Raw genomic sequence first — 26,057 nt, 5'->3', positions numbered from 1 at the left:
AGAGAGGAAGGCAGAGGGAGAGAGACATAGAAACATCAGTGATGAGAGAGAATCATGGACCGGCTGCCTCCTGCACGCCCCACCCTGGGGATCGAGCCCACAACCCTGGCTTGTGCCCTGATTGGGAGTAGAGCCGCGACCTGGTTCACAGGTCAGTGCTCAACCCCTGAGCCGCGCTGTATCGTCCTGTTATTTCACGATGGATAGGAGGGTATTAACATGCATTTTTCTGAGTTGAGTGGCAGCGTCCTTTTGACAGCGATCCATTAAACAGCCCAGAAGCTGATTCAGCTGCAGGTGCTAAACAGTTAAAACACGGGAGGACTATGTTTAATATTCTGCGCTCAGACCACATGCACCGCTAGCACCTGGGGTTTCCTTTTCAGGGACATTTTACATCCCTCGCCAGGAATAAATTAGCCATTGACCGAAACTGCGCCCTCCAAACGGATAACGAGAAAAGAGCAAATGGCAGCTTAGCCCAGGAGCACGTCTCGGCCCCTCGATGGCTCCTCTGAGAGGCTTAATGTGATTTCTCTGTGAAAACTTAATGGGAAAGGCATTTCCTGACGGAGGAGGCGGGGTGGGGGTGTCGTGTGAAGGGTTTTATGGGATGGGATCAGCTTTACCTGAACTCCCTGTTTTTAGTGTGTACCTTAAAAAAAATAAATAAATAAATAAAAATTTTAAAAAAGCCGAAACCGGTTTGGCTCAATGGATAGAGCGTCTGCTTTGGGACTGAGAGGTCCTGGGTTCGATTCCAGTCAAGGGCATGTACCTTGGTTGCGGGCATATCCCCGGTAGGGGGTGTGCAAGAGGCAGCTGATCGATGACTCTCTCATCGATGTTTCTAACTCTCTATCTCTCTCCCTTCCTCTCTGTACAAAATCAATAAAAATATATTTTTTAGAAAAAAAAGGTTTGTGTGCATAAGTATGTGTGTGTTTTAACAAACTTACATTTCTCTTGGTGTACGATTGGGCTTTTCTGCTTGTTGCATAGTGGGCGAGTTTATTGGTTTTTGGGACGTTTTTGAAAATGTTTAAAACATATATAAAATGTTTTAAATATATATATGAGATTCAAGATAGAGGAGGAAGGAAAGGGGAGGAATGCATGTAGTTTCTGTTTCATGGGACAAGACTTAACCCTATCCCTGAGCAATACGTGTGTGTGTGTGTGTGTGTGTGTGTGTGTGTGTGTGTGTGTTGATTTCAGAGAAGAAGGGAGAGAGAGAAACATCAATGATGAGAGAGAATCATTGTTTGACTGCTGCCTTCAAGCCCCGTACTGGGGTTTGAGCCTGCAAACCGGCATGTGCCTGACCAGGAATCTAACCGTGACCTCCTGGTTCATAGGTTGACACTCAACCACCGAGCCACGTGGGGCGGGCCAGCTCGGGATTTTGGAGGACCGGATAGAGAAATAGAAGTAGCCTGCGGGCAGCCCCTGTGTTTGGTCTTGAACTAACCCTTTCCGGAGATCCTGACTTTCCTGCAGAGGAATCAGTGGAGGAAATGCATGCCTCCATAAGTCATCCCCTATGCTTGAGAGGTCCAAAATAGAAAGTAGGTGAGTTAGTGAACGTGTCTGCAGAAAATACCTCAGTTTCAGGAAATAGCAACTGATGACAGTAGTTGCCCCCGGGGCCAGACACTGGAAGACAGAGTGACCAAGAGTGGGGGCGGGGTCTTAATTCCACACTGGGGATCATCATATTGTTTGGCTGGTATTATACATGTAATTTTTTTTTTTTAAGTATGAAGAGGTTTCCTTGAGTCTTAAATAATAGATGAATGGCCCAGCTGGCATGGCTCAGTGGTTGAGCATCGACTTATAAACCAGGAGGTCATGATTCGAATCCAGTCAGGGCACATGCCCATTTGTGGGCTCCATCCCCAGTGTGGGGACTGCAGGAGGCAGCCGATCAATGAGTCTCTCCCATTATTGATGTTTCTATCTCTCTTCCTCTACCTTCCTCTTTGAAATCAATAAAAATATATATATTTATTTTTTTTAAAAAAGAAGAAAAAATTTAAGTCAGCACCATCTTTCCGCCGGGCTGTGGTCTTCTAATCGGTCTCCTGCTGTGACTCTTATCTCCCTGCAACCCTGTCCCCACAAACATAATTAAAAATTGTCCCACTCTTTTAGCATCTCCACTCAGAAAAAAACGGAAAGCGTATTCAGATTGTGAAAAGACACATTTAGAAAACTATTTTCAATCTCTGGAAATGGCGCCAACTGTCCTTGGTGGACCGGAAATATCGCAGCCAAAATTGTCCCCGGGGCTGAGCGGCTACACTCTGCAGCCAACTGGCCCCCTGTAGAGACCTTGATTTAAGACTGTGATGCGCAGCCTGGCTGGTGTGGTTCAGTGGTTGAGTGTCAACCTATGAACCAGATCACAGCTTAATCCCCAGTGTGGGGCTTGCAGGAGGAAGCCAATCAATGATTGTCTCTCATCATTGGTGTTTCTATCTCTCTCTCTCCCTCTCTGCTGGGGCTCTTGTCCCAGCATTAAGAAGGTTTCAGCAGCCGAAACCGGTTTGGCTCAGTGGTAGAGCGTCGGTCTGCGGACTGAAGGGTCCCAGGTTCGATTCCGGTCAAGGGCATGTACATTGGTTGCGGGCGCATCCCCGGTGGGGGGTGTGCAAGAGGCAGCTGGTCGATGTTTCGCTCTCATCGACGTTTCTAGCTCTCTATCCCTCTCTCCTCCTCTCTGTAAAAAATCAATAAAATGTATTTTTAAAAAAAGAAGGTTTCAGCAATCTGGAGAAAGGCTGTGCGTAGATTAAGTAGGAGCCCAGATCCGAAAGATAATTTTGAAAGGCATTGGGTGGTCAGAGGAGCTTCAGCTAAAGGAGCTAAAGACTCCCCTTGACTCAGGACCCTTCCTTTTTATTAACACAGTTTGTTCCTAAGGCAAGGTGGAGATAATACACTTCAAAGGGTAGTATACAGAAGCATTGTACGATTGGGGTACAGCTGTTCAGATGGCTGGCCAACAGGAGGCAGTAACATGTAGACTGAGATGCCCTGAGCTGTCTGGCAGCAAACAGTCATCCTATTCAGGTTTGGGGGAAGTGCCTATTAGCCATTCCAACAGGTAATTCCATATGTGACTCAGCCCTTGTTGAACCCCCAACCTTTTGATAAAACTCTTGTAATTATGACATGCTGGAATCGGCTCCGGGCACCTCTCCCTCTCTGAAATCAAGAAAAATATAGTTTAAAGAAAGAAGAAGAAGCTTCTGTGTTCTCTGAGGAGTCCTTCCCCCTGGGCGCTGTCTTTCAAGGTTTGAGGGGGTCTCATTGAGGCATAGAGAATTGACCCCAAACAAGCTGCTGGGCTCTGCAGTAGCCAGCAGGCAGCTTGCCATGTAGCTGGTATCCGTGGGGTACGCGTCAGTGGGACATAGCTCATGGTGAGCAAAAATAATTTGTCAAATAATGAGGTTCGTGAGTGTGGCCCCAGGGTCCGAGTATTGCTGAGATTCAAGATGGGGGAGGAAGGAAAGAGGGGGAGTGCATGTAGTTTCTGTTTCATGGAACAATGATGAGCAAAGCTTGGCTGCCATGTAGGTGCTAGGTAAGATCTCGTATTAAGATCTTGAATGGCTCTCCTACCCTCATCTTAGTCCTTACTTTGGAAACAAGGGCTATAAATAAGGGATGGTGAGTCTTCAATTGCTTGAATCCAAAAAAGTGTTTGAGTCAAGAACTTACTGCCAAAACCGGTTTGGCTCAGTGGATAGCGCGTCAGCCTGCGGACTGAAGGGTCCCGGGTTCGATTCCGGTCAAGGGCATGTACCTTAGTTTCGGTCACAACCCCAGTAGGGGCTGTGCAGGAGGCAGCTGGTCGATGTTTCCCCCTCATTGATGTTTCTAACTCTTTATCCCTCTCCTTTCCTCTCTGTAAAAAATCAATAAAATATATTTTAAAATAAAAATTATTTTAAAAATGATGAGAGAGAATCATTTATCCGCTGCCTCCTGCACGCCTCTCCCCGCCCCCCCCCCCCCGACTAGGGATCAAATCCACAACCCCTGGCATGTGCCCTGCACCAGAATGGAACCGGGACCCCTCAGTCCACAGGTCGATGCTCTGCCCACTGAGCCACACCAGCCAGGGCCATGAAACGACTTATGCTGGCTTGCGTCTGTACATCCAGCCTTTTCCCCTTGTTATTAGGCCTCAGAAATGGTGCCACAGCCTCTGGGCGTAATTCTCTCGGAGACGGACTGCTGGCGTCCCTGGGCCTCGGCCAGAGGTGGACGTTAATGAGGTCTGCCCGCCCCTTTCTTTGTCTGAGAAGCAAGCGCAGAGCCAGGGCTGCTGTCCCGTGGCGTGAGCCCTGCCCGGATGCTCATTACCTCTGCCCCCGGAGAGGCGCAGGCTGTTGGCTGTTAGAGGAAACGAAATGATAGGTCACAGAGACAAGCCAGTCAAGCCAACGCTGAATCTAGAAGCTTTCTCTGCGGGGGCTTGGGAAGCAGGCGCCGATTCGCTGCAGGGACCGCCGGCCCAGCTTTCCTGGCCACTGGGGAGGAGGCGGGCAGGGCCTTGGTTCTGGGCACTCATTACCCAAACCTGAGCCTACTCCCCAGAGTCCCTCCTCTATTCTTACTTCTCCTACTAATTCATCATTGACACAGCCACTTAGTAAAAACCAAATAGCGGAAACCGGTGTGGCTCAGTGGATAGAGCGTCAGCCCGCGGACTGAAAGGTCCCAGGTTCGATTCCCGTCAAAGGCATGTACCTTGGTTGCAGGCACATCCCCGGCAGGGGGTGTGCAGGGGGCAACTGGTCGATGTTTCTCTCTCATCGATGTTTCTAGCTCTCTATCCCTCTCTCTTCCTCTGTAAAAAATCAATAAAATATATTAAAAACAAAACAAAACAAAAAGAAAACAAATAGCTGAAACTGCTTTGGCTCAGTGGATAGAGCATCGGCCTTCGAACTGAAAGGTCCCAGGTTCGATTCCGGTCAAGAGCATGTACCTTGGTTTCAGGCACATCCCTGGGAGGGGGTGTGCAGGAGGCAGCTGGTCGATGTTTCTCTCTCATCGATGTTTCTAGCTCTCTATCCCTCTCCCTTCCTCTTGGTAAAAAAACAATAAAATATATATATATATATATATATATATATATATATTTTTAAATAACAATAATAATAAGCGTGATCTTCCTTGGCACGCGGGCAATTGCTCTTCCCTCCTTTGCTGGTCTTCCCGGCACTTCCTCCTGTCTCCTCCGTCTGCCCCACTTTCTCTACCAGCCAGAAGGAATTAGATGCTTCCCGAACTTGGCTTTGACCTGGTTCCCCTCTCCTGAAAAATCTCTCTTGTGGATCTTATCCACTTCTCAGGCTTCAAAAAGGGGAATTTTTTTTTTATAAGAATATGTGTGAAACAGAAAGAAAAAGGGACAGAGGATGCTTTATCCATCAGACGAGCAGTAACTCTTTCTGTGCCAGAGACCCCTTTGTCAGTCTGAGGGACCCCGTGCCCCCCTTCCTTGGAGAATGGTCTTTAAACTAAAAATACATAGAATTGCAAAGGAAACCAGCCACATAGGAATAAAGTTATCAGGGATCTCAAAGAAACAGAATTGTGGCATCTTCAGCAATCACTTCTGAAATAACAAGATCGGATGACTGGACTCGAACCCAGGACCTTTTGGTTCACAGGATGATGCTCTTCTTAATTGAGCATCAACCAGCTGGGGCTACAAACATATTTTTAAAAGGAAATATATTATCAGGGGGAGATGCTGGAGCAGGAAGCTCTGAATTCTTTCTTTTTTTAAAAAATATATTTTATTGAGTTTTTAGAGAAGAAGAGAGAGGGACAGAAAGTTAGAAAACATCGATGAGAGAGAAACATCAATCAGCTGCCTCCTGCACATTCCCTACTGGGGATGCGCCCGCAACCAAGGTACATGCCCTTGACCGGAATCGAACCTGGAACCTTTCAGTCCGCAGGCCAATGTTCTATCCACTGAGCCAAACCGGTTTCAGCCGAATTCTTTCTTTCAAGGCTCGTTTGAGACTGGACAGTAGGGACATATAAGATGATTTTACGAAGCACGATTCCTAACTGGGAAAAACAGAGCCCGGACTCTCGGGACTCAATAGATTCACAGAGGGGCAGTGCCCAGACGTCTTAGGTGGGAACTGGAAATCACGAGACACACATGTACACTCAGAAAGAGGACGGAGGACTCTGCAGGTGTCTCTGCACGCGTGTGTAACCGTCCTTGGCTTCCCATTTGACGAGCTTGTGTCTGTGTGTTTTTTCGAAACCTCTCCTAAGCATCGCTCTGGTGGAGAACATCCCCGAAGGCCTGAACTACTCGGAGGACGCGCCCTTTCACCTCTCGCTCTTCCAGGGCTGGATGAACCTGCTCACCATGGCCCAGAAGTCCGTGGACATCGTGTCCTCCCACTGGGACCTCAACCACAGCCACCCCTCGGCGTGCCAGGTGAGCGCGACCGCGGGGCGAGGGCTATGGTTTCACTGCGTGCACTCTGCCCTCCTCCGTACCCTGGCCTCCGCTTCTCAAGGGCAAGTTCATGTTTTCATTTTATTTTTATTTTTTTTATTAAGGTATTATCTGTGTACATATCTTACCATTGCCCCCTCTCCACGCCCATGCATGCCCTCCCTCCCCAGAGTTTTGGGTCCATCGGTTATGCTTATATGCATGCATACACGTCCTTCGGTTGATCTCTTATCTCCCCCAGATCTCCCTCCCCACCCCTCCCCGCTGTAATCTGACAGTCTGTTCGGTGCTTTACTGTCTCTATATCTATCTTTTGGCTCATCAGTTCATAATGTTCTTTATTATCCATAAATGAGTGAGGTCATGTGGTGTCTTTCTTTCATTGACTGGCGTATTTCACTCAGCATGATGTTCTCCAATTCCATCCAGGTCACTGCAAATGATAAGAATTCCTTCTTTTTTATGGCAGCATAGTATTCCATTGTGTAGATGTGCCATAGTTTTCTGATCCAGTCATCTGCTGATGGGCACCTAGGCAGTTTCCAAATCCTAGCTATTGTAGATTGTGCTTTCTTATTCGTGTTTCTAGTTTCTTTGGATATATTCCTAGGAGTGGGATCACTGGGTCAAAAGGAAGTTCCATTTTCAGTTTTTTGAGGAAACTCCATACTGTTGTCCACAGCGGCTGTACCAGTCTGCATTCCCACCAGCGGTGCACGAGGGTTCCTTTTTCTCCGCATCCTCACCAGCACTTGTCGTTTGTTGATTTGTTGATGAGAGCTAAGTTCATGTTTTTAGTCCACTGTCCCCCATGGTCCATGGACATCACTGCACATGTGTGTGTGTGTGTGTGTGTGTGTGTGTGTGTGTGCTGTTGTTCATAACATGTTGCTTAGCTCCTGCTCAAATGCCTGGCTTTCAAGGGCAAAATCATGATTCACGTTTGCATGCCAGAGGCTCTCTATGCAGACTTGTTGTTTGGGGCAACTTCAGGGGCACCATTGACATCATGGTGCCCGTTGCTGGCACGTGCCTAGAATTCATCCGTGTTCACGGATCTAATGTTCACGGATCTAATGCTGTACCTGCTGGCTCGGGCGTGTGGTTGATTTATTGGTGTCATAACTTGTCTGCGGGATCCAGGGCCAACTTTTTTAAATAGTTCTCTTCAGGCTACCGAGTTCACCATTTCTAAAAAAGAAGGCACTGCCCAAACCGATTTGGCTCAGTGGATAGTGTCAGCCTGCGGACTCAAGGGTCCCAGGTTCGATTCTGGTTAAGGCATGTACCTTGGTTGCAAGCCCACCCCAGGTGGGGGATGTGCAGGAGGCAGCTGATCAATGTTTCTCTCTCATCGATGTTTCTAACTCTCTATCCCTTTCCCTTCCTCTCTGTAAAAAATCAATAAAATATATTTTTTTAAAAGAAGAAAAAGGCACTGTCCTCTCTGGTTTGGCTCAGTGGACAGAGCGTCGGCCTGCAGACTTAGGAGCCCCAGATTGGATTCTGGTCAAGGGCACAGGCCCAGGTTGCGGGCTTGATTCCCAGTAGGTGGGTGTAGGAGGCAACCCATCAATGAGTCTCTCTCGTCATTGATGTTTCTAGCTCTCTCTCCCTTCCTCTCTGAAATCAATAAGAATATATTTTTAAAAATTAAAAAAATAAGCCAATAAGAAGGTACTGGCTGAAAGCCTATTTGATTTAAATTCTACCTAATTAGAAGGACTGGGGCGTTGATAGCTTTTAAAGGGGGACTTGGGGAATGAACAACATAGACTGATGAACAAAAACAGACCCAGAGAAAGAGAAGCACCGATCAGATTCTCAAACCTCAGAGGGAAAGTAGGGGAGGGTGGGGGTAAGGGGAAGAGATCAACCAAAGGACTTGTGTGCATGCATATGGGCCATGGACAACAGGAGGGGCGGGGGCATATGTGGGGAGGGGTTTGGGATGGGAATGGGGGGATGAGGACAATTATGTGATACCATAATCAAAAGAGAGAGAGAGAGAGAGAGAGAGAGAGAGAGAGAGAGAGAGAGAGAGAAATTAAAAAATAAATAAATAAATAAATAAATAAATAAATAAATAAAGGAGGACTTAGGGCATCCAGTGGGCAGGCAGGAATGAGAATCACTGCCTTAAACCACTCCAGGCTAACAAGCATCGTTTGATTTTTATAGATTTAGAGACAAGAGCCAGGTTGGTCCCCTCCCCCACCCAGTTTGTCAACCTGATTGTGCCTGTTTCAGCTGAATCCCTTTTTTTTTTTCCTGCTCTCCTCTCGGTGATGATGTGAAAGGGTGGCGATTTGACCTTGAATAGTACACATATGCCTGCACGCTGATCCCGGCGTCCTATTAATTCCTGCATCTGATCATCTGGCTCAGGGCCAGGAAGAGAAAGGGGTTGTTTGTGGATTTGAAACAGATTTCCCTTCTTCAGCCTTCTCCTCTCCAGGCTAAATATTATTTCAGGAAAACGGGTGCAGTGTCAGCGTGAAAATTACATAACCTAATAGAAAAAGTGTCGCCCTTTTTTCAAAAAAAAAAAACAAAAAAACAAAAAACATATTTAGCCCCAGCCGGTTTGGCTCAGTGGATAGAGCATGGGCCTGCAGACTAAAGGGTTCCGATTCCAGTCGGGGCACAGGCCCCGGTTGTGGGCTCGATCCCCAGTGGGGGACTGTGCAGGAGGCAGCCAATCAGTGATTCTCCCTCATCATTGATGTTTCTATCTCCCTCCCTCTCCCTACCTCTCTGAAATCAATAAAAATAAAGTTTAAAAATAAATTAAGTTAAGAAACAGCATCTCTCTCCAAACTCAACACTCAGCAAATGCTTATCCATTAGTATTCTCCCTCTGAATCCTGTGACATCCTTTTGGGTTTTTTGTTTGTTTGTTTGTTTATTTGTTTGTTTTTAGTATATTTTATTGATTTTTTACAGAGAGAAAGGGAGAGGGATAGAGAGCCAGAAACATCGATGAGAGAGAAGCATCCATCAGCTGCCTCCTGCACACCCTCCTACTGGGGATGTGCCTGCAACCAAGGTACATGCCCTTGACCGGAATCGAGCCCGGGGTCCTTTAGTCCCCAGGCCGATGCTCTGTCCACTGAACCAAACCAGCCAGGGCTGTGACATCCTTTTGAATGTGCCTTTATTGAACAAGTATGTATGAAGGTGCTGAGCTATTGCTGGGGACACAACACCCAATGAACATGGTTCCCACCCCTTTCTGCACAGAGTAGTGGGGGAAGCACGGAAAGCGATTGGTGGGAAGGCATCAGGGGGCGGGGCCTGCAGGCTGGGGGCGGGGCTTCTGGCTTGGCCTCTCCACTCCTGTGAACTCCGGTCCTCCCTCAGGGCTGTTCTTTCTGGCTCCATTGCTGCTGCCGTCCCTCACTTCCATCTCCCCATCTGTTGAGCAATCCTAATTATGCTCTTGCCCGCTTCCCAGTATATTTTCAGGGGAAATCATCATTCTGCTCTAAGCTCATAAGCGCTATGATTAGCAGGAGTTTAACCTCTTTAACTTTTTTTTTTTACCCAATCACACGGACATGAATAAATCATGAAGCCAGACCGTCTTCCCAGTTATTTGGATTAAATAATGAGTTTTGTTTAAAGTTGTTTACTGTCTGCTTGATTGGTTTCCCTCTGGATCTTCGTCTCTGCATTTTCCATTTCCCTATGGTCTAGTTATGATTTTGAAACTTTCTTTTTTTAAAAAAAAAAAAAGAATAGTTTGAGCCCTCGCCGGTTTGGCTCAGTGGGTAGAGTGTTGGCCTGTGGGCTGGAGGACCCCGGGTTCGATTCTGGTCGAGGGCATGTACCTCAGCTGCAGCCTCGATCCCTGGCCCTGGAGGCAGCCAATCCATGTGTCTCTCTCACAGTGATGTTTCTCTCTCTCTCTCTCTCTCCCTCTCTCTCTCTCTCTCTCTCTCTCTCTCTCTCTCTCTCTCCCCCCCCCCTTCCTTCCACTTTCTCTAAAAATCATTGGGAAAATATCCTAGGTGAGGGTTAACAAAAATAAAAAGAATAGGTTGGATTTGTTCTCTCAGTATAACAGTACTAGAGTCCCGTTGCATGAAGAGATTTGTGCAATAGGCCGTCCTTCCCTTGGCTTCCAGCACCAGTTTTCCTCCAACACCCGGGGCCCAGGCCTTCGCTCTGGCCAGTCTGCCTTCTTCGTCTTCGCTGCAGACTCTGGCCAGAGTCTGCCATATTCATCTTCACTACAGACTCCGGAATCTGCAGTCTTGTCTTCATTGCAGACGCTGGAGTCTGCTTTCTTGTCTCCACTGCAGACTCCAGCGTCTGCGATCTTGTCTTCTCTGCAGCACTCTGCTCCTGTAGATCCCTTTGCCCCCCCACCCTCCCTCTCATAGCAGGTGTCCTGCCCAGCCTGGCCACTCTGCACCTGGAGCAGCTGGGTGGCTGCCATCTTTGGCCTAATTTGCATACTCTTTCTGATTGGCTGTGGGCATAGCGGAGGTACAGTCAATTTACATGTTTGTCTATTATTAGCTAAGATTGGCTTCTTAGTCTAGAAAGTTTGGAAACTACAGAGAAATGGAAGAGAAACAAAATTATCCATCTGACCATCAACAAAAAAAATCCTATCTAATGAAGAGGGAATATGCTAATTGATTGTCATGCCATCAAAGATGGTGGTGTCCACAGCCACAAGATAGTGGCACCTAGTCCCCTCAGCCCCTTCAGGGCAGCAGGTGCACGGCATGACCAGGCCCGACCCCAGGCGGGTCCAGCCACTCCACACACCTTTCTCCGGAGTCTCTTTACCCCTCAGCCCACCAGCCACCCAGGACCAGCCCAAGGCACAGGCTAAGGGACCCCCCCTCCAGTGCATGAATTTTCATGCACCCGACCTCTAGCATTTTAATAGTTTGACTTTTTTTTAATATATCTTATTGAGTTTTTAGAGAGAGGGATAAAAAGCTAGAAACATCAATGAGAGAGAAACATCCATCAGCTGCCTCTGCACACCCCCTACTGGGGATATGCCCACAACCAAGGCACATGCCCTTGACCGGAATCGAACCTGGGACCTTTCAGTCCACAGGCCGACGCTCTATCCACTGAGCCAAACTGGTTTCAGCAATAGTTTGACATTTTAAGCAGTAGATCTTCCCCTGTAGTGTGCCTCTTCTGTTCCAGAATCTTGTTTAGCAGGTATATCCAACACAACTCTGAAGCCTATTGCTCTTCACTTTCATTTTCTCCCCTTCCCCCTCCTTGATGGTGATTGGTATTACTTAGTATTTGGTTAGAGTCCATCCGTGAATATATTCCTCATAGGGGTTGTGTAGGTGAATAGTCTCTAAATCTGTAAATACCCGCACTTATTTCTTTCATTCACCCTCGTAAGCGAAATCCTTGTCTTCTCCCATAATCCAAGTTACCTTCGTGTCACAGCTGGTTGGCTCCATGCCTCTCCGATCCAGTTTCTTTGATGGGTAAGTGTTAAGGCTCCAGTAGCACGCCGTGATCGTATAGTGGTTAGTACTCTGCATTGTGATGGGTAAGTGTTTTGTTTTCAGCTAGAAGTTGGTAAGAATTCCTTTTTCTCGTTTCTGTGGTCGTTTTACAGGATATGCGTGGATGTGTCTCTCCACATGCCTTGAGCCTCCGTCTTTGATTATTTTTTCAACGTGTAGATCTTTCCTCAAGTGGGACCATTCTTCTTCTGTCGTTTGCAAACTTAGTCTTGTTGCCTCTTTTTCTCTTCCACTGCACCTGTCAGTCACCTGTTCTCTCTGTGATTTATCCATCACCCTGACTCCCTAACTCCCTCATGTTTCCCTGCGAGCTCCAAAGCTTTAGGGGTTCCATCCCGGGCTTCTCTCGTTTCTAAGATTGATGGCAGAAATCTCTGTTAAGTGAAATAAGCCAGTCAATGAAAGAAAAATGCCACATGATCTCACTCATTTGTGGATAGTAAAGAACATTATAATCGGGTGAACAAAAAAATAGATACAGAGGCAGTAACGCATCAAACAGACTGTCAAATTACAGCAGGAAGGTTAGGGAGAGATGGGGGAGATAAGAGATCAACCGAAGGACTTGAATGCATGCATATAAGAATAACCTACGGGCCAAAACTGGTTTGGCTCAGTGGACGGAGCATCAGTCTGCGGACTGAAAGGTCCCAGGTTTGATTCCGGTCAAGGGCATGTACCTTGGTTGCGGGCACATCCCCAGTGGGGGCTGTGCAGGAGGCAGCTGATCGATGTTTCTCTCTCAATGATGTTTCTAATTCTCTGCCCCTCTCCCTTCCTCTCTGTGAAAAATCAATAAAATAAAAAATAAAAATAAATTTTAAATTTTAAAAAGATGAAGGAAAGAAACCCGGCTGGGTAGCTCATTTGGCTAGAGTGTCGTCCCAATATGCCAAGGTTGAGGGTTCGATCCCCGGTCAGGGCACATGCAAGAATCAAACAAAATGCATAAATAAGTGGAACAACAAATCATTAAAAAAAAAAATCATATGTTCATGTTTGTGAAACTGTTCCTTAAAAACCTTGTTTTACTTTGTTTTCACTTTAGTTATTCTTAGGCTGTGTCAGTAATTACAGATTGTGAGGCAGAGCATTGATTGAAGTCAATAAAACTTGTTTTAAACAAGACGGGGAATTCAGGCAGGTCCCTGAGGAGTAGGCCTGCCTGATTGCCCCCCTCGGAGTTAACACTTGAAGGTGCTTACCTACCACTAACTCCCTTAATTCTCACCAAAGCCTTTTAACGTAAATATGAATATCCACATTTTGCTGAGAGAAGAAGCTGGAGCTCAGTGAGATTAAAGAGACAGTTTGTAAATTGGAAAACCAGCTGGAATCCAGGTCTTGTTGGACCCAAACACAGCTGTTTAATATTCTCTGCTGCCCGTCCATGTGTCGGTAATGTCAGAAGCTCATCCAAAGTAAAACAAGGGCAGCCCTAGCCTGTTTGGCTCAGTAGATAGAGCATCAGCCTGCGGACCGAAGGGTTCCGGGTTTGATTCCAGTCGAGGGCATGTACCTTGATTGCAGGCTTGTGCAGGAGGCAACCGATCAATGTGCTTCTCTCATATTGATGTTTCTATCTTTCCCTCTCTCTTTTATTCTCTCCAAAAATTAATGGAAAAATATCTTCAGATGAAGATTTTAAAAAAATAATAATAAGGTTCTAAATTTGCACTGTAGCATTGAAATTATTTCTTGCAGCAATTGTTGGATTGCATGATGCAATACTCAGAAAATAAATTTTTTTAAAAAAGACTGGATGTGTTCCTGTTACTGCTCTACATAATACTCCGCTGGTAGAATTGTCAAGAATACCAATTGCTGAAGTGGTTTTCTTTCAAAATATGAAGGAATGGTTTTAATTTTGAATGCGTTGTGTGTGCCTATTTAAAGTAGCGTCCTCTTGGTTTCCTGACTTTTCTTTGTCTCTGGTTATTTTTCCCAGGGCCAACGCCTTTTCGAAAAGTTGCTCCAACTGGCTTCGCAAAATATCGAAATCAAGCTAGTGAGTGATGTGATGGCTCATTCAAAGGTATTAGAAGCCTTGAAGTTAAAGGGTAAGGCCAAGGTTGATACGCTACTCTACCACCGGGTGTTCTGCTACGATACCTTTGTTCTCGTTTAATATATAATTTCTTTATAATGAATGCATTTCACTTCGTGGACTTCCTGTTTCTCCTTTGAAGAATGGTCTGAGCAAAGCCTATAGTTGAAAGAACTAATTACTCAATACTGATGGGACTTTTAATAGCATTGTTGCATATTAATTTATGTAAAATAACCTAGAGGCCATTTAGTAATAATTTTTAAAATACTTTATTGTTTTTTTTACAGAGGGGAAGGGAGAGGGATAGAGAGTTAGAAACATCGATGAGAGAGAAACATCGATCAGCTGCCTCTTGCACATCCCCTACTCGGGTAGGGGATGTCCCCGCAACCAAGGTACATGCCCTTGACCGGAATTGAACCTGGGACCCTTCAGTCCACAGACCGACGCTCTATCCACTGAGCCAGACCAGTTAGGGCAAGTAATAATTAGCTAGAAAGAAGAATCGTTCCCTCTCTGATTACTTCCATGATGTGATTAGGAAAAAGGAGCCACTTCTGACCAGAACAGACACTGGAATTCTGTCTCTCTCTTGCTCCACATCTGACAATTGTCCCCCTGCTTCTCAGAATTTAAAAGGGCGTAATCAGATGTTTGAGTCTGGGAAACTTCCTGATTCACAACTTTTTATTTCTGTTAATCCTCCCTCGAGGATATTTCTTTCCCCACTGATTTTTAGAGAGAGCGGAAGGGAGGGGAGAGAGACAGAGAGCGAGAGAAACATCGATATGAAAGAGACACATGATTGGTTGCCTCTCACATGCATCCTGACCAGGGCAGGGGACGGAGCCTGCAACCCAGGCACATGCCCTTAATAAGAATCGAACCCGCAACCGTAACTCTGACCATTGAGAAAAACCAGCTAGGGCCTGATTCACACTTCTTTATTTTTATTTTTATAATGAACCTTTTTTTAAAATATTTTTTTTTTATTGATTTCAGGGAAGACAGAGACAGAAACATTAATGATGAGAGAGAATCATTGATTAGCTGCCTCCTGCATGCCCTACCCTGGGAATTAAGCCAGCAACCCAAGCATGTGCCCTGATCAGGAATTGAACTGTGACTTCCTGGTTCGTAGGTCGATGCTTAACCACTGAGCCACACCGGCCTGGCCTGGTAGCTCATCCTGGTGCTATTCAGACATGCTGGGCATGTTCTGTGCCATCTCCCCTACATATTACATTATATATTACTCATATTATATTTATATTGCTATTGGCACTATCGCCATACTATTTTTCTATGCATGGGAAAATAATGAAAGGTGATGAGATATGGCTGAGCCAAAAAAGCTTCGCTCTGATAATATCTTTGGAAAAGTAGAAAACACCCACGTTCGCGGATTGACAATCCACATGGATCAGAAACGCATCATTGCTTTTCCTGTTTAAGAAACATGACGTTGTTTCTATGGAAACTCTGGAAACTCTGTTATCCGACACATTTCTGGAAAGGGGTTCCCTTTGGCTCCCTCTGGGTACCGGCATCTGCAGGTACGTTTTCTCCTGGAGCTTTTTGGCGGGGTCCTCTGGGTTTGATTCACCATGAGGACAGAATGCAGATAAGACCAAAACCGGTGTGGCTCAGTGGATAGAGCGTCGGCCTGCAGACTGAAAGGTCCCAGGTTCCATTCCGGTCAAGGGCATGTACCTTGGTTCCAAGCACATCCCCAGTAGGGGGTGTGCAAGAGGCAACTGATCGATGACTCTCTCTCATCGATGTTTCTAACTCTCTATCCCTCTCTCTTCCTCTCTGTAAAAAATCAATAATATATATATATATATATATATATATATATATATATATATATATATATATTTTTTTTTTTTTTTTTTAATTCAGATGAGTTAGGAAGAGAGGGAGGAGCAGAAGAGTTGCTTGGCTGCACACCTGCCAATCTGCTATTTGCCGTAACTCGTCCTCAGTCTTGTCAACTCCACCAAAGTGAAAGCTAGGGAATACGCCCGGCCAGTGTGGCTCAGTGGTTGAGCGTTCACCTATGAACCAGGAGGTCATGATTCGATTCCCGGTCAGAGCACATGTCAGGATTGTGGGCTCCGTCCCTAGTAGGGGGCGTGCAGAAGGCAGCCAATCAGTGATTCGCTCTCATCATTGATGTCGATCTCTCTCTCCCTCTCCCTTCCTCTCTGAAGTCAACAAAAATATATTTTTAAAAATAAAAACTAGAGAATACTAGAGAATGTAACAGCCTTTCTTCAGTGCTGCTGAGTATATGGCTACTCTAGATAGGAAATGGCTCTTACTGAATTTATGGTGAAGGCACGGTTTGCGTTTCTGTTGTGAACTATGAATTAAAACTTCATTCAGTCATTGCTTCTCACACACACAAAAGCAGTGTTTGAATTTCAGTATATATATATATATATATATATATATATATATATATATATATATCAGAGGCCCAGTGCATGAAAATTCATGCACTGGAGGGGGGCGGTCCCCTCAGCCCGGCCTACCCCCCTCACAGTCCGGGAGCCCTCAGGGGCGGGAGGTGACTGGCCAATAAGGGGAAGGTGACGCTCCATCACAACTCTGCTGCTGCCACTGCCAGCAGTGCAAGCTTCAGCTTGCCCTGGTTACCTGAGCCTCAGCCAGCCCTGGGCTGCTGGGCAGCCACCATCCTAGGTTTGTCTGTGCCTCGGGTCAGCCCTGGGTGGCTGGGAGCTGAGGGTACTGGGGGACTCTGGAGGCAGGCTTGCCATGCACCTGCCACCCTGGAGGGGCTGACGGGACTGGGTGCCACCATCTTGTGGCTGTGGGTGCCGCCATATTTGAGGGAGTGGAAGTCAATTCACATATTCCCTCCTTATTGGCTCTGGGCACCATCGTCTTTGTGATGGTGTGAGGGTCACTTAGCATATTCCCTCTTTATTAGGTAGGATTACTACACCTTAGGCTCTCTTACTGTATAATCTACATTCTTATAAAAAAATAAGAAAACAAATTATGTTCCTTTATAAAGGAGAAGCCGTAAACCAGATCATAATTTCTCAGAGCTATATCCTAGGTACTGACCACAGACCTATCTGGCTTTTATTAAGATACATATGTGTATACAGTATCTCCCAAAAATGTATTTATACACTTAAACAGCTGATGAGAGAGAATCACTGATGGCCTGCCTCCTGCACGCCCCACACTGGGGATGTAGCCCTGCAATCATCCGGGCATGTGTCCTGACCGGGAGTGGAACCGTGGCCTCCTGGTTCATGGGTCAACGCTCAACCACTGAGCCATCCTGGCCAGACTGACGGAGGAATTCTTAAAACGTCTTCCTTAGAGTCCCGTTTTCCCGGCTCCCTCTTTGTGTCTGAATCGTTTGATGCCTGTGTTTTCCGCCTGTGATGGTGCTCTGCGACTGTAAGAAACAGATGCTCTCCTATTGTCTTTTTTCCGTTCCGCTTGGTTTTGAAACTTACCAGAAAATCTGAAAAGATTCTGACAGGGAGGGCCCTGCGTGATTTGTTGACTGAGTACTGAGAGGCGGCAGGAGACCTGTCATAACAGAGTCACCACGCAGACCATCAAGTGGCACCTGTCACGCTGCCACCTGTGCGCAGCCATCAGACGGCTCATCAGTGTCAGAGCTGTGACGGGGGGAACACTGGGTGCTTCAGGACCAAGGGCAGATGGAAACGAGAGTTGCTTTGACATTCAGCAGTAGAGAAGAAAATTCAACTTAGGAACCCTGAACTCTGATTAAGTTCAATTAAAATAAACCCGGCCATGCCAAAACCCGTTTGGCTCAGTGGGTAGAGCGTCGGCATGCAGACTGACGGGTCCCGGGTTCGATTCCGGTCAAGGGCATGGACCTTGGTTGTGGGCACATCCCCAGTGGGGGGTGTGTGCAGGAGACAGCTGATCGATGATTCTCTTTCATTGATGTTTCTAACTCTCTATCCCTCTCTCTTCCTCTCTGTAAAAAAATCAATAAAATATATATATTTTTAAATATATTTTATTGATTTTTTACAGAGAGGAGGGGAGATAGAGAGCTAGAAACGTCGATGAGAGAAACATCGACCAGCTGCCTCTTGCACAACCCCACTGGGGATGTGCCCGCAACCAATGTACATGCCCTTGACCAGAATCGAACCTGGGACCTTCCAGTCCGCAGACCGACGCTCTACCACTGAGCCAAACCGGTTTCGGCTAAAATATATTTTTTAAAAATAATAAAATAAAATAAACCTGGCCATTCCAAATACCACGCTGAGGGAGGCCGATTCTAAACCAAACCCTAAAAGGAATGTCTATTCCTAAACCTGAGAGCAGGGGGCAGGTGCAAATTTGAAAATTAATACAAGCTGCTGCGATTTCCAACTTAGACATTTGATCTGCTTGCTCCAAATAAATGTAATGCAATTTGAGATTTGTGTGTGTGTGTGTGTGTGTGTGTGTGTGTGTGTGTGCGCGCGCGCGCGCACTTGTTGAGGCCTTTTTAGGTTTGTTTTATTGGCTTATAATGATTCCAAAGTCAAGTTCTACATGCCAGTAGGTGTGGTTTTCTGTGTCCATTTAAGGCAATACTACCAAGTATTTTTAGGAATTTCACCTGAGTAAGCTCTTTTTTTTTAATATATTTTATTGATTTTGTACAGAGGAAAGGAGAGAGATAGAGAGTTAGAAACATCGATGAGAGAGAGAGTCATCGATCAGCTGCCTCTTGCACACCTCCTACTGAGGATTTGCCTGCAACCAAGGTACATGTCCTTGACCGGAATCGAACCCGGGACCCTTCAGTCCCCAAGCCGACGCTCTATCCATTGAGCCAAACCGGTCTCAGCATCACCTGAGTAAGCTCTTATCTTCTTCTGGCTTTCATTCCACCCCTGGAGAGGCTGCCATTGTGGAGAAGCCTGCACATTGCATAAGGGTTTCTCTTGTGCCGGTGAAGGGCTGTCCTCCGGAACAGGAGTGTGGGGCCCCTCGGTCAGCAGAGCCCGTCAGGCGGCCTTCTATGGAGTCTGATCCGGAAATGGCCCAGACCAAGGTCAAGGCGCTGCTGCTGTCGCCTATCCTTGCTCCCCATCCCATTCCACGTCCACCCCCCACCTTCTCCGCGTGGAAGCCGCTCTGGCTTGAGGGCGTGAGGCTGGTGCCTTCATTCTGTTGTTAGCAGTCGAATTCCTTGCAGGGAGCTTTGTCCCCTATCTTTCTTTTTTTTAAAATATATTTTATTGATTTTACACAGAGAGGAATTGAGAGGGACAGAGAGTTAGAAATGTCGATGAGAGAGAAACATCGACCAGCTGCCTCTTGCACACCCCCCATTGGGGATGTGCCCGCAACCAAGGTACATGCCCTTGACCGGAATCGAACCCGGGACCTTGCAGTTCGCAGGCCGATGCTCTATCCACTGAGCCAAACCGGTCCCGGCATGTCCCCTACCTTTCTTTACAGAACACCGAGTATTGGCGGCGAGGCACGGCTTTCTGTTGACACATTATACTTTCATGATCATTGGCACAGCCCCACCTGTGTGCCTCAGTGGTTAAGTGTCAGCCTATGAACCAGGAGGTCCCGGTTTGATTCCTGGCCAGGCCACACTCCCCGGGTTGTAGGCTCGATCCCTAGTAGGGGGCGTGAAGGAAACAGCCAATCAATGATTCTCTCTCATCATTGATATTTCTTTTTTTAAAATATATATTTTATTTTATTTTATTTTATTTATTTATTTTTTTTACAGAGAGGAAGGGAGAGAGATAGAGAGTTAGAAACATCAATGAGAGAGAAATATCGTTCGGCTGCACCCTGAACACCCCCCACTGGGGATGTGCCCGAAACCCAGGTACATGCCCTTGACTGGAATCAAACCTGGGATCTCTCAGTCCGCAGGCTGACACTCTTATCCACTGAGCCAAACCAGTCAGAGCTCATCATTGATATTTCTATCTCTCTCTCTCCCTCTCTCTTCCTCTCTGAAATCAATTAGCATAGCATTTAGGAGCTTGGATTTTGGTCTCAGGTAGTCTTGTGCTAAAATTCTGAACTTGGTATTTGCTGTCTGAGGCACCCATGAGAAAGTTACTTTCTCCGAACCTCAATGTGTCTTTCAGTAAAATGGGAATAGTAATAGCCTGGAGGGCTCTGAGAATTAAATTAGGTATCTATCAAAAGCTTGCGGTTACACTTGGACGTGCTACATGGCTCTGTAGCCTCCGGCAGAGGAACACGCAAGCCCCAGGCGCACCTGACCTCCGATCATGTGAGCGGCAGAGGCCTCCGTCTGCAGAAGGTCCAGATTGGACCAGCGCTGAGCCCAGAACTTCACGTCTCTCTCTCTTTTTTTTTTTTTTTTAATATATTTTATTGATTTTTACAGAGAGGAAGAAGAGGGATAGGAAGCTAGAAACGTCGATGAGAGAGAAACATCGACCAGCTGCCTCTTGCACACCCCCTACTAGGGATGTGCCCGCAGCCAAGGTACATGCCCTTGACCAGAATCGAACTTGGGACCTTTCAGTCCGTAGGCCGACGCTCTATCCACTGAGCCAAACCGGTTTCAGCTCCATGTCTCTCTTTTACCGTCCCTTCCACCGCACCCTACCTGGATGGCACTTGGTTGGTGTAATGGAATTGAATCCCTTGCCAATAGAGCTGCCAGGGCTCCTTAGGTATTTCCTGACTTGAATTTCCCAGCGGGACTGGATTCGGGCTGCCCTAAACCCAGGGTGGACTCCTGTGATGCGAGCATCTCTGCCTGAATGAATGCATGTCTCTGCCCTCGGGCTTAATTAACTCTGAGGTCTTCCCAGCTGGTTCCCTCTGTCCCATGGCTGCGATGAAGAACCGCCTCATTTTATCGGCACTTTGGGAGAAACCAGGGACACCAGTCCTTTCTACCCTGTTTCCCCGAAAATAAGACAGTGTCTTAGATTAATGTTTGCTCCCAAAGATGCGCTAGGTCTTATTTTCAGGGGATGTGTCTTATTTTTCCACGAAGAAGAATACGGTACACATTTATTGTTAAATGAAAATAAAGGAAATTTATTACCTGTATACGGTACAGTAGTACGGTTGTTGTCAACACAGACCAGACAAACTGTGAATCCTACAGTATCAAGAATGTATTCATTTATTCAATGGCAATCATGTCATCATCTTCTGGAACATCATCATCACAATCCAATTCCTGAATTTCCTGGTGAATTTCTTGTGACTCCATTTCTTTCAGAATCAGTAGACCAAATCTCTCATGTTTAGCTTAAGGGGGGGGCTTAGTTTGGGGGGGATGCCTTATATTTCACTCAGAAGGAAACCTGTGGGTAGGTCTTATTTTCGGAGGATGTCTTATTTTCGGGGAAACACGGTAGATCTCAGAAGGAAGGTGTCCACACTCCAGGTCCCATTGGCTGGGACCGGCGTGGCCACAGACTCTCTCCTTACACTCCCTTTTCCCGCGGGAGCCCACTCCCGGCTGCAGCCCCATCTGTGCAGTCGCGTAGGTCCCAGCAGGCGCCCGGCATACGGTTCGGTGCTTGCCAGCCCACTGCGTGGCTCAGCAAGCTGTCTGCTTGGCAGCCTCGCACGCCTCCTCCCTCATTCCTCCTGTCTGGGGAGTCTGTGTAGTGACTGAGATAAAATTGCCCGAGAGCCATTTGTGATTGCGTGTCTGTTGATTCCTTGGGAGGTGAACATTTTTTTTTTTTTTTAGAGGCTGAAGAGGGGGGGTGGGGGGGCGGGGGCACAGGTGCCCCAGGAATAAAAACCTGTCTGTACCCACCAAGGGTAGGATATACACTGAGTGGCCAGATTATGATGATCTCAACACATAATAATCTGGCCACTCAGTGTGTGTGTGTGTGTGTGTGTCTGTGTGTATATATATATATATATATATATATATATATACACACATATATATATATATTGATATATTGATATATTGATATATTGATATATTGATATATTGATATATATTAGAGGCCCGGTGCATGAATTCATGCATGGGTGGGGTCCAGCCAGCCTGGCCAGTGGGGAGGGGACGTGGGCATTTGGCCGGCCTACCTGCTGGTCAAACTCCTGACCGAGGGGACAATTTGCACATTAGCCTTTTATTATATAGGATAGACACTGAGTGGCCAGATCATGATGATCTCTGAACGCATAATCATCTGGCCACTCAGTGTATATTCAGCTGCCAATTTGGCAGAAAACCTACTGATTAGGGGTAATATAGGATTTACTAAAAGTCTCTTTATCCAACCATTCGCCACACAAAAAAATAACGCTATTTTAGGTACATTTGCAATGCAATTGCACTTCATAATAGTCTTAACTCATCATCGGGTGTTGTTCTGTGCACTTAGCCATCATTCTCTTTTAACCTTCCGACATCCCTAAGCGGTAGATGCTGTTCTTCTTTCCATTTTCCAGATCAGCTGAGACGGAGGAAGACGAAAGCATGTGCCTGAGGCCCCATGGTTCGCGGGTAATAAAAGCTGTCTGCCGTGCTCATGCTTGGCGGAAGGCCCCGTGCCTACGATTTTGATCGATATTATTGGATCTTTGTAAATTACACATTTCGCAGAGGACTTAGAAAATTGCAAAAACATCCATCCCCTTCAGCTTAGCTCCATTGCCTTCTAAATTAAATGAAACCCAAAAAATTAAATGAAGAAAATTGTAAGGAGTTTGATTGTGGTGTCACTGTGCATGAAATGTAGCTATTTAATAAGATCTGAACTGAAATCTGTCAGAGTGTGGTTGTTTGTTCTCAGCCGCATATGCTAAAGAGTAAGGGCTGACACCCTGCCCGAGTCCTCGATGAAGATGTATTTCTTGATGAAATAAGAGACTTGGATTTCAATTCTAGCTCCAAACCCTGTGCCAGTTGCTCTCTCAATCATCCATCTATTCATTCTTTCTTTCTTTTAACAAATATTATTTGTGTTCTTACAATTGATGAGGCACTGGTGGAAATAAGTTGAGCTGATTTGGATTTTTAAAATATTTGTTTGGTTGTTGTGTGGAGAATGGATCGGAGGGGAATTGAGGCAGGGAAACCAGGTAGTGGGCTGTTGAATTACCCACCAGGCAAGCGATGTTAAGGTAGAAAAATAAATAAACATTTAAAATATATTTTAGCCCAAGCCGGTTTGGCTCAGTGAATAGAACATCGGTCTGTGGACCGACGGGTCCCGGGTTTGATTTCAGGCAAGAGCACATACCTCAGTTGCAGGCTCCTCCCCAGCCTAGGCCCTGGTCAGGGCACATGCAAGAGACAACCAATTGATGTGTTTCTCTCACATCTATACTTCTCTCTGTCTTTCCCTCTCTCTTTCACTCTCTCTAAAATCAATGGAAAAATATCCTCGGGCAAGGATTAAAAAAAACAAAAACAAAAAACCACAAATAAAATACATTTTAGAAATAGAACACTGACCCACCTAACCGGTTTGGATCAGTGGATAGAGCATCGGCCTGCGATTCAAGGGTCCCAGGTTCGATTCCGGTCAAGGGCATGTACCTTGGTTGTGGGCACAACCCCAGTAGGGGGTGTGCAGGAGGCAGCTGGTCGATGTTTCTCTCTCATCAATGTTTCTAACTCTCTGTCCATCTCCCTTCCTCTCTGTAAAAAATCAATAAAGTATATTTATATTAAAAAAAAAAAAGAAAGAGCCGGGACCGGTTTGGCTCAGTGGCTAGAGCGTCGGCCTGCGGACTGAAGGGTCCCGGGTTCGATTCCGGTCAAGGGCATGTACCTTGGCTGCGGGCACATCTCCAGTTGGGGGGGTGCAAGAGGCAGCTGGTCAATGTTTCTCTCTCATCGACATTTCTAACTCTCTGTCCCTCTCAATTCCTCTCTGTGTAAAATCAATAAAATATATTTTTTTAAAAAAAAGAAAGAAAGAAAGAAATAGAACTGGCAGACGTTGATAATGTATTGCCTGTGTGGATGGGGTTAAAAAAAGGAAAGAAATCAAAATTATTTCCAGGGTTTAAGTCTGAGCAGCTGATTAGAAGTTGCTATCATTTACTGAGACAGAGAGATAATAGGATTAATGGGCTTGGCATTCGGGTGAAATAAGGAGCTTTGTTTTGAGCAAAGTAAATTCTGTTGTGTGCTTCTTAAAGACGCAGCGGAGAGATGAATTCAGGTCTGGCCTCTCCTCTGAGTCTAAAGCTCAAAGAAGGGTCAAGCCGACAGACATGATTTTGGGGAATCGTCAGATTGGAGATAGCATTTCTAGCCACAGAGCTGAATAAGATCCTCATGGGAGCGCGCATGGCTCTAGAATGGAGCCCGGGACCAACCCCTAACAGGGAGAGGCTTCATAGAAGTAGAGACACTGAGAGGAGGGGCAGTGAGGTAGGAGAAAGAAGAGAAATTTTTCTTTGCTAAAAAATGAAGTTAGCTCTGGCTGGTTTTGCTCAGTGGATAGAGCGTCGGCCTTCTATCCACTGAGCCAAACTCTTCGGACTGAAGATCCCCGGGTTCTATTCCAATCAAGGGCTCATGCCCCGGTTGCAGGCTTGATTCCCCAACAGAGACTAAAGAGAGCACTTCCTTTACTTTCTAGCCCTGAGGTACTGGACGTGTACGAGGTAAAACAGCCTCCCAGTAAGGGGATAGCAAATGAATTAATGGCCTCGGCATCCTGAGAAGGACTTTGATGGAATAACTTGGTTCAGTCTAATCCTCCTGCAGAAAGAACACAGTCACACAAAAGAGAGCTATTTGAATGGATCCAGAGCAATTAAGGCATCAGGTCTTCGTGAGGCCTAGACCTGAGAGAAGGAAAACTCATTAGGATGAGCCCCATGTTCACTACCAACTTTTCTTTTGAGGGATTTGTCAGTAGCATGCCAGGAAATAGAGGTCACACAGAAAGCAGAAGCAGGGACTTCTTGAGTAGCACTGGACTGAAGAGGCAGAAATTGGGATTTTTTAATACAAACTCCATCAGAAATTACCAGGCATGCCAAGGCATTGCAACAAACATAATAGTAATTACATTAAATGTGAATTGTCTAAATTCTCTTACCAAAAGACAAGTTATGCCCAGATTGTGGGTTCGATCCCCAGAAGCATAAGTATAGGAGGCAGCCAATCAATGTGTCTCTCATGTTACTATGAGCCTCTCTCTCTCTCTCTCTCTCTCTCTCTCTCTCTCTCTCTCTCTCTCTCTCTCTCTCTCTTCCCCTCCCCATCCCTTCCACTCTCCACTCTCTCCAGGAATCAATGGAAAAAATATCCTCAGGGTGAGGATTTAAAAAAAAAGGAATTGTTAAGGTTCTAGTCTTTAGAAAGATGGAAGATTCACAGGTGTCTATATGTATATGGTGCTTCCTACTTGTAGTTTACATATATCCTCTTGAATCTATAAATGTTCGGTCATAAAATGTATTAAAGCTGATAATGATAATATGCTTTCAACAGGAGACTTTCTGGAAATAAAATTGCAGGTGGGATTTGTTTGATTTTCATGATGATAATCCACAGAGAATGTGGAACTTTATTTATTTATTTTTTTACTTTTAACCACAAGGTACTAGCGTACTTCTTCTTGTGTCATTTCGATATTTTAACAGGATGCTTATTTTAAATCTTCAAAATTTGGAACATTTAATTGTGCAATTACTGCAACTTGCAAAAAAATTGCATGAGTGTTCAGGCTAGAGCTGAATATTTTTAGTCAAATATTAAATATATACAGGGTGGCACCAAAAATATATACACACTTTGAGTAATTATAAAGGCAATATTTATTAAAATATATTTCATTTTCATTTAACAGCTACGGGGCTTAGTGGTTGAGCATCAACCTATGAACCAGGAGGTCAGGGTTCAATTCCTGGTCAGGTCATGTGCCCGGGTTGCAGGCTTAATCCCCAGTAGAGGGCATGCAGGAGGCAACTGATCAGTAATTCTCATTATTGATGTTTCTAT

At 45.8% G+C, this 26,057-nt stretch overlaps 1 protein-coding gene across 5 annotated transcripts in view; it reads left to right on the top strand.

Moving 5' to 3' along the window:
• The window catches only part of PLD5 (phospholipase D family member 5), a 122,469-nt gene that overhangs the window by 73,638 nt on the left and 22,774 nt on the right, over nt 1-26,057 (top strand). For 3 of the 5 annotated variants that reach the window (XM_084868901.1, XM_084868902.1, XM_084868903.1), the window contains 2 exons: nt 6,319-6,487; nt 13,976-14,087. In XM_084868901.1, coding sequence (XP_084725027.1) covers nt 6,319-6,487; nt 13,976-14,087 — 281 coding nt within the window. Of the gene's footprint in view, nt 1-6,318; nt 6,488-13,975; nt 14,088-25,938; nt 26,032-26,057 lie in introns of those variants that run through there. The other 2 variants (XM_084868904.1, XM_084868905.1) reach the window with 2 other exon arrangements.

This window comes from Pipistrellus hanaki, assembly GCF_964339955.1.
Source record: "Pipistrellus hanaki genome assembly, chromosome: 20".
NCBI classification, from domain to species: domain Eukaryota; kingdom Metazoa; phylum Chordata; class Mammalia; order Chiroptera; family Vespertilionidae; genus Pipistrellus; species Pipistrellus hanaki.
Note: the sequence above shows the minus strand (reverse complement) of the source record. Positions and strands in the feature narration are given on the sequence as shown.